This window comes from Myotis lucifugus, unplaced genomic scaffold (genome assembly GCF_000147115.1).
Source record: "Myotis lucifugus unplaced genomic scaffold, Myoluc2.0 scaffold_121, whole genome shotgun sequence".
Taxonomy (NCBI): domain Eukaryota; kingdom Metazoa; phylum Chordata; class Mammalia; order Chiroptera; family Vespertilionidae; genus Myotis; species Myotis lucifugus.
The window spans coordinates 1176840-1184736 of NW_005871169.1; the positions used below are offsets into that span (position 1 = coordinate 1176840).

Consider the following 7897-nt stretch of genomic DNA (forward strand, 5'->3'; position numbering starts at 1 on the left):
GTAAAATTACTCAATTCATGAGTAAAATTATATAGTACTTGTCTTTCTCTGACTGGATGACTGGGCTGTATCATTTTGCATAATGCTCTCCGGGTTCATCTATGCTGTTGCAAAGGGTAATATTTCCTTCATTTTCATGGTCAAGTAGTATTCTATTCAGTACATGTACCACAGCTTTCTTTTTGCGGGGGCAGGAGACGGGGGAGTGTGAGGGAGTTTATTTTCCTTCAATTTTTTTTTATTTAAATTCTTTATTGTTTAAAGTATTACGTAAGTCTCTGTTTTCCCTCATTGACCTCTCCCCAGCCGTCCCCAGCCCCCAGCACATGCCCTCACCCCCCGCCTCATCTGTGTCCATTGGTTATGCTTATATGCATGCATATAGGTCCTTTGGTAAATCTCTTACCCCCTCACTCCCCACCTTCTCTCATAGGTTGGACAGTCTGTTCGATGCTTCTATGACTCTGGTTCTATTTTTGTTCATCAGTTTATGTTGTTCATTATATTCCACAAATGAGTGAGATCATGTGGTATTTTTCTTTCATTGACTGGCTTATTTCACTTAGCATAATGCTCTCCAGTTCCATCCATGCTGTTGCAAATGGTAAGAATTTCTTCTCTTTTACAGCAGCATAGTATTCCATTGTGTAGGTGTACCACCGTTTTTTAATCCACTCATCTGCTGATGGGCACTTAGGCTGTTTACTAATCTTAGCTATTATATATTATGCTGCTATGAACATAGGGGTGCATATATCCTTTCTGATTGGTGTTTCTGTTTTCCTGGAATATATTCCATTACTGAGTCAAATGGCAGTTCCATTTTTAATTTTTTGAGGAAACGCCATACTATTTCCCACAGTGGCTCTACCAGCCTGCATTCCCACCAGCAGTGCAAGAGGCAATGCAATCCCCATTAAAATACCAATGGCATACTTCAAAGACATAGAACAAACTATCCAAAAATTCATCTGGAATAAAAAATGACCCCGAATAGCTGCAGCAATCTTGAGAAAGAATAACAAAGTTGGAGGGATCACAATACCAGATATCAAGCTATACTACAAAGCCACTGCTCTCAAAACTGCCTGATACTGGCACAAGAACAGACGTACAGACCAATGGAACCCAGAAATTGGCCCAAGCCATTAATACTCAACTAGAGGCCTGTTGAACAAAAATTTGTGCACTCAGGGGGGTCCCTCAGCCCGGCCTGTGCCCTCTCGCATTCTGGGACCCCTTGGGGGATGTCCACCTGCTGGCTTAGGCCTGCTCCCCGGGGGATTGGACCTAAGCTGGCAGTCAGACATCCCTCTGGCAGCCCGGGAGCCCTTGGGGGATGTCCACTTGCCAGCGGGGAACAGGCCTAAGCTGCAGTCGGACATCCTTAACGCTGCTGAGGAGGCAGGAGAGGCTCCCGCCACCACCGCTATGCTGGCAGCCTTCAGCCTGGCTTCTGGCTGAGTAGAGCTCCCCCTGTGGGAGCGCACTGACCACCAGGGGACAGCTCCTGCATTGAGCGTCTGCCCCCTGGTGGTCAGTGTGTGTCATAGTGACCAGTCATTCCCAGTAAGGGTCAATTTGCATATTACCCTTTTATTATATAGGGTTAATATTTGACAAAGGAGGCAAGAGCATACAATGGAGTCAAGACAGTCTCTTCAATAAATGGTGTTGGGAAAATTGGACAGATACATGCAAAAAATGAAACTAGACCACCAACTTACACCATACAAAAAATTAACTCAAAATGGATAAAGGACTTAAATGTAAGACAGGAAACCATAAAATCTTAGTAGAAGCCATAGGCAGCAAAATAGCAGACGTTTGTCATAGCAATATCTTTATCGATACAGCTCCTAGAGCAATGGAAACTGAGAAAATAAACAACTGTGACTTAAACAAAATAAAAAGCTTCTGCACAGCAAAGGAAACCATCAACAAAACAAGAAAGCCCACTGCATGGGAGAACATATTTGCCAATATTATCTCCAATAAGGGTTTAATCTCCAAAATCTATAGGGGCCTTATTCAACTTAACAAAAGAGATGCAAATCAAAACAACAATGAGGTACCATCTCACACCTGTCAGAATGGCTATCATCAACAGATCAACAAATGACAAGTGTTGGTGAGATTTCGGAGAAAAAGGAACCCTCTTTCACTGCTGGTGGGAATGCAGACCACAGTTTTCTTATCCACTCATCTACAGATAGACACTTAGGCTGCTTCCAAATCTTGGCTATTGTAAATAACACTGCAATAAACATAAGGGTGCATATATTCTTTTGAATTAGTATTTCAGGTTTCCTTGGAAAAACTCCCAGAACTAGAATAGCTGAGTCATAAGGTAGTTCCATTTTTAATTTTTTGAGGTAACCCCATACTGCTTTCAACAGTGGCTGCACAAATCTGCATTCCCACCAACAGTGGACAAGGGTTCCCTTCTCTCCAAATCCTCAACATCACTGTTTGTTGATTTATTGATGGTAGCCATTCTGACAAGTGTGATGTGATATGGCATTGTGGTATGCATTTCTCTGAGGATTCGTGATGTTGAGCATCTTTTTATATGCCTATTGCCCATCTGTATGTCCACTTTGGAGAAGTATCTATTCGGATCCTTTGCCCATTTGTTAAACTGGGTTGTTTGTTTTTGGTGTGGAGTTTTACAAGCTCTTTATAATTTTTAATATTAATCTTTTATCAGATTTATCAGAGAAAATGTTCTCCCATTCAATGGGTTGTCTTTTCATTTTGTTGATGGTTTCCTTTCCTGTGCAAAAACTTTTAAATTTGATATAGTCCATTTGTTTATTTTTTTTTGTTTCCCTTGCCTGAGGCTATATATATTGCTATGAGAAATGACCTGTATCAGGGGATTTAAGTCTTTAATCCATATTTAATTTATTCTTGTGTATGGTGTAAGAAAGATGCCTAGTTTTATTTTTTGTATGTATCTGTCCAATATTCCCAACACAATTTATTGAATACACTATCATTACCCAATTGTATGTTGTTGCCTCCTTTGTCAAATATTAATTGACTGTAAAGGTGTGGGTCTATTTCTGGGCTCTCCATTCTGTTCCATCAATCTATATGTCTGCTTTTAATGCAGTACCATGCTGTTTTGATTTACTATGGCTTGATATTAAGTAGTGTGATTCCTCCAACTTTGTTCTTTCTCAAAATTTCTGTTGCTATTCAGGGTCTTTTGAGGTTCCATATAACTTTTTGGAATATTTGTTCTAGTTCTGTGAAATAAGCCATTGGTATCTTGATAGGAATTGCATTGAACTTATAGATTGCTTTGGGTAGTATGGACATTATAATGATGTTACTAGCAATGCCTCCTATCCATGAATAAGATATATGCTTACACTTATTAAATTTCTTCCCTCAGAGTCTTATAATTTTCTGAGTACAGATCTTTTACATCCTTAATTAAATTTATTCCTAGGCTAGGCATTTTGTTCTTTTTGAAGCAATTGTGAATGGGATTGTTTCTTCAGTTTCCCTTTCTGATAGTTAAAAATGCAACTGATTTCTGGATATTTATTTTGCATCCTACTACTTTACTGAATTCATTTTTCAATTCTAATAGGTTTTTGGTGGAATCTTTAGGGTTCTCTTCATACAATCATATCTGCAAATAATGACAGTTTTACCTCTTCCTTTCCAATTTGGATGCCTTTTATTTCGTCTTCTCCTCTGAATGCTATTGCAATACTGTCAAATAAGAGTGGTGAGCCCTGGCTGGTTTGGCTCAGTAGATAGAACTTCGGCCTGCAGACCAAAGGGTCCCTAGTTCGATTCCAAACAAGGGCATGTACTAGGGCCAGGGGGATGGAGGTGGGCGGGTGTGCAGGAGGCAATCAATCAATGTGTTTCTCTCACATTGATGTTTCTCTCTCTGCCTTTTCCTCTCTCTTACACTCTCTCTAAAAGATCAATGGGAAAATATCCTCAGGTGAGGATTACCAACAACAACAAAAAAGAGTGGTGAAACTGGACATCCCTGTTTTGTTCCTGATTTTAAGGGAAATGCTTGTCATTTTTGCCCATTGAGTATGATGTTGCTTGTACGTTTGTCATATATGGCCGTTATTATACTGAGGTATGTTCCCTCTAGTCCCACTTTTCTGAGAGTTTTTATCATAAATGGGTGCTGATGCCACACGGAAGAAAGTGCTCCATCTAAGAAAGATGCTGTCTGTGGTTTGGAGAATGGCTCAGTACAGAGATCCTGGCACCTGACCCTTTGGCTCCCTCCCCAGAACCACAAACCTCAGATTCTCCTCACATGACTCTATTCACTGTACCCTCCTTCTGCTGGGTTCAGGGTGAGTGGCTACAAATGAAATTTTGTGCATTGGCTCTTTAAGAGGGTGCCTGTTACTTTACTGGATATTATGTAGGAGCCTCTTTCTGGGTCTGGTTCTCTGGGCTGGAAAGCCCAGCTTGGGGTTCAGATCCCATGCTCCTCAGAGGGAACCCCTGCAGCTGAGATATCCCCCCCAGAACCTTAGTTGCTGCCCATGGGAACTGAGCCAGTCCTTTCCGTGTCTCCACCCTCCTTACCAGTCTTGATGTGGCTTCTTCTGAAAATTCTTGATTATAACATTTCTCTCCAGCTAGTCTTCAGTTGGTTATTCAAGATGATTGTTCTATAGTTTAGTTGTAATTCCAGTTAGGTCCTGGGAAAAGGTGAGTGTAACATCTACCTAATCCACTGCCATCTTGGATCTGTGGCCTGGCCTGATTGCTTAATTCTTAGTACCAGAAATCTTTGTAGACATTTATAGGCACCCAGTTTTTTTAAAGTCACTTTGTAGAAAAAAGGGTAGATGATTACTAATTTTTTAAATCAATCAAAATTATACCTATGGTTTTTGTCAGATCAGCAATGTATATTTCTTGGTATGCTGCAGAATTTTAGTAATTAGTCTGTGTGCCATGAGATGGAAAAGGTTGAAAATCGCTAATATAGATGAATCTTGAGAACATTATTCCTATTGATGGAAGCCAGTCACACAAAAAAACACCTACTATATTATTTCAATCATATGAAAGTCCAAAATATATAAATCTACAGAGACAGAAAGTAGATTAGTGGTTTCTTATGGCTGAAAGATAAAGGATAAAGGAGAGAGGTAAAAGCTAGAGTGTGGAGGGTTTACTTTCAAGGTGATTAAAATGCTTTAAAATTGACTGTGGTGATGGGTGCACATACCTGTAAATATACTAAAAACCATTGAATTTTACACTTTTAATGTCTGAACTATATTGAGTTATATAGCTCAATAAAGCTGTTAAACTTTTTAATTAAGAAACTAAGATAATTTATTTTCTACTATGAGGTCAGTAAACTTTCTGCACAACTTCAGCAAATGTATAAAAATTTTAAAAAATATATTTTCATTAATTTCAGAGAGGAAGGGAGAGGGAAAGAGAGATAGAAACATCAATGATGAGAGAAAATCATTGATTGGCTGCCTCCTGCACGCCCCCTACTGGGGATCTAGCCCGTAACCCGGGCACATGCCCTTGACCGGAATCAAACCCGGGACCCGACACTCTATCCACTGAGCCAAACCAGCTAGGGTCAAAATTTTTAAATACTCATTTCATCCCAGCTTTATAGTAGTCCCTCCTTATTTATGGTGTTGTTTTCTACAGTTTCAGTTATCCACAATCAAAGATCTGAAATATTAAATGGAAAATTACAGAAATAAACAATTCATACATTTTTTATAAAGATTTAATTTTTAAAAAAAGAACATGGAGAACAAAAGGAGACATCCCCTGGACTCAGGGGACTGGAGCACAGTAGCACCCAAAAGCCACTTCAGGATGCTGGGACCAGCAGTGCCTGGCTGTCCATGGAGGGTTTGTCCTCAGGCACAGGCTGGGCTTTGGGATCCGGAGCTGTGAGCACGGCGCCCACTAGGCGGCGCCTCTTAGCCGGGACCTGAACAATGGACTCTTGAGTCCCCTGTTCCCGAGGACGACGAACACTTCCACCACCACATGTGCCAGTTGGCTGGAGATCCTGGGCAGATGGGCCCGAGGGTGGCTGTGAGGATGGGTTGGGCTTTGAGGAGTGGAAGGTCGCGGCAGCCGCGGGCTGGGCAGCAGAGGCAGAACCAAGGCCTAGCGAGGGGCGCAGGCATGGCTTGCGCACAAGGGTCCGGCTGCCACGGTGGCCGCGGGACCCACAGCCCGTGCCCACTGATCCAGGGGTGTGCGTGTCCCGACGGGGCTGCAGTTGCCTCAGGCCCAGCTCCACGTGGTCCACAACAGTCCGGTCCTGCCCGCGTTTCCACAGCTCATAGCGCTCGGGCTGCAGGAGGCGCACGAACACGTCCATGGAGAAGCTCACCGGGGACTCCCCGCAGCTGCACTGAGAGGCCACTTTGCCATAGTCGACCCATCGCGGGGTGGCAAAGTTGATGGCCTCCGCACAGTTGAAGCCATGGTTGAAGCCAGCGTGGTAGCCATAGGGAAAGGTCACCATGAACTCTCCAGCCTCCTGAGTGATGCGACTGAAGGGGACCCCGTTCTCCTTGAGGACAGTGGGCGAGATGAGGGCCACCTTGTGCCGCAGGAAGGCCTCGCAGCCCCGAGAGCTGCCCGGGAAAAGCTCCCTGGCCAGGCGCTCCAGGCGCGGGCCGTGTTCTGGGGGCACCGCGTACCACGTTTTGGGCTCCCCGAAGTGCAGGTAGTTGATGCTGTAAAGGTCCATGTCCTCCGTGTGCCAAGCGAAGGTGGTCTTCCACATGCCAAAGTACAGGTAGGGGGTGTTGACGCCTTCGATGACAACCCCACACTCCTGCTCCAGCAGGTCCTGGATGGTTCCCAGGTGGCCCAGGTTCCATTGTTTAGTGTTGGCATCAAATAAGGAGCCACTGACGTCAGCGCCATAGATGGGCGCGGCGTACAGGCGCGTTTTCCAGTATTTCCGCTCCAGATCCTCAAAGTCCAAGTGTGGTGGAGTCTGATACTGTCCACTGTTTGCCAACAGGCGATACTCGCCCACTGTCATGGCCCTCTTCTTTCTGTGGTATTGAATGAACACACCTGCTCGCCCAGACGCCACCTGCTGGAGGGGAGTGGCTATCACCATGTCGCTGACATCATCGTAGGTCTGGCTGGCTTTCCATTCCTTGGGTGGAATGACCTTCGCCAGGCCAGCTCGGTGGGCACCTTGGGATTCCATGTAACCAATATATTTGTTGAAATCTTTAAATTCTTCCATGGTTGGGTAGAAGGTCATGATTCTCCCACTTGGCTCATTAGACACCATGGCTGCAATGTAAGCAGAGGATTCCCGGGTTCTCAGGGATGTTTTAGATACCTGAGAATGAGGGAGTGATATCTTCTCTCTTGTTTGACCAGCGTTCAGTTGGAGATCCTCTAGCCAGGATCTCCAGCCAAGGTCTGTGTCTACTGAGCTATTACATCTGTATTTATACCAGTTGATTTTAATCCTATCCATTCTATTCCAAAGGTTAGGGCATTTCTCATCTCCATTCCAAGGTTACTCTTTTGTTCTTTTAAGCTACAAGGGAGTAACTGAAGCAGATTATCCTAAATAAAGATTATGTAGCTTAAGCGTGATTGTTCGTAGTTAAAGTGATTAATTACCCGCCTGGCACTTAGTTAAGGGGTTTTAGTCCCTCCCTAACTCCAGGGGAAAATCCTGACTTGGGGAAACAACCTTTCTCAGGGAGGTGGTCCTGTTTAAAACACATAGCGTTAAGAGGGTGAGCAGACATATGCCATATATGCCAGGTCCCTGGAAACATAGGCTGTGCAGATGTTTCTTCCCTGCAGCGACTGTGTAAGCAGCAAGGGTGGATTGGCTTCCGGCAGAAACATAAAAAGGACATTGAGT

General features: G+C 43.8%; 1 protein-coding gene across 1 annotated transcript; it reads right to left on the minus strand.

The window, feature by feature from the left end:
* Positions 1-5848: 5848 nt before the first annotated feature.
* LOC102417101 (lysine-specific demethylase 4D-like) lies at positions 5849-7306 on the minus strand. Its single transcript, XM_006093738.1, has one exon. The coding sequence runs from the start codon at positions 7304-7306 to the stop codon at positions 5849-5851; it is 1458 nt and encodes a 485-aa protein (XP_006093800.1).
* Positions 7307-7897: the final 591 nt, after the last annotated feature.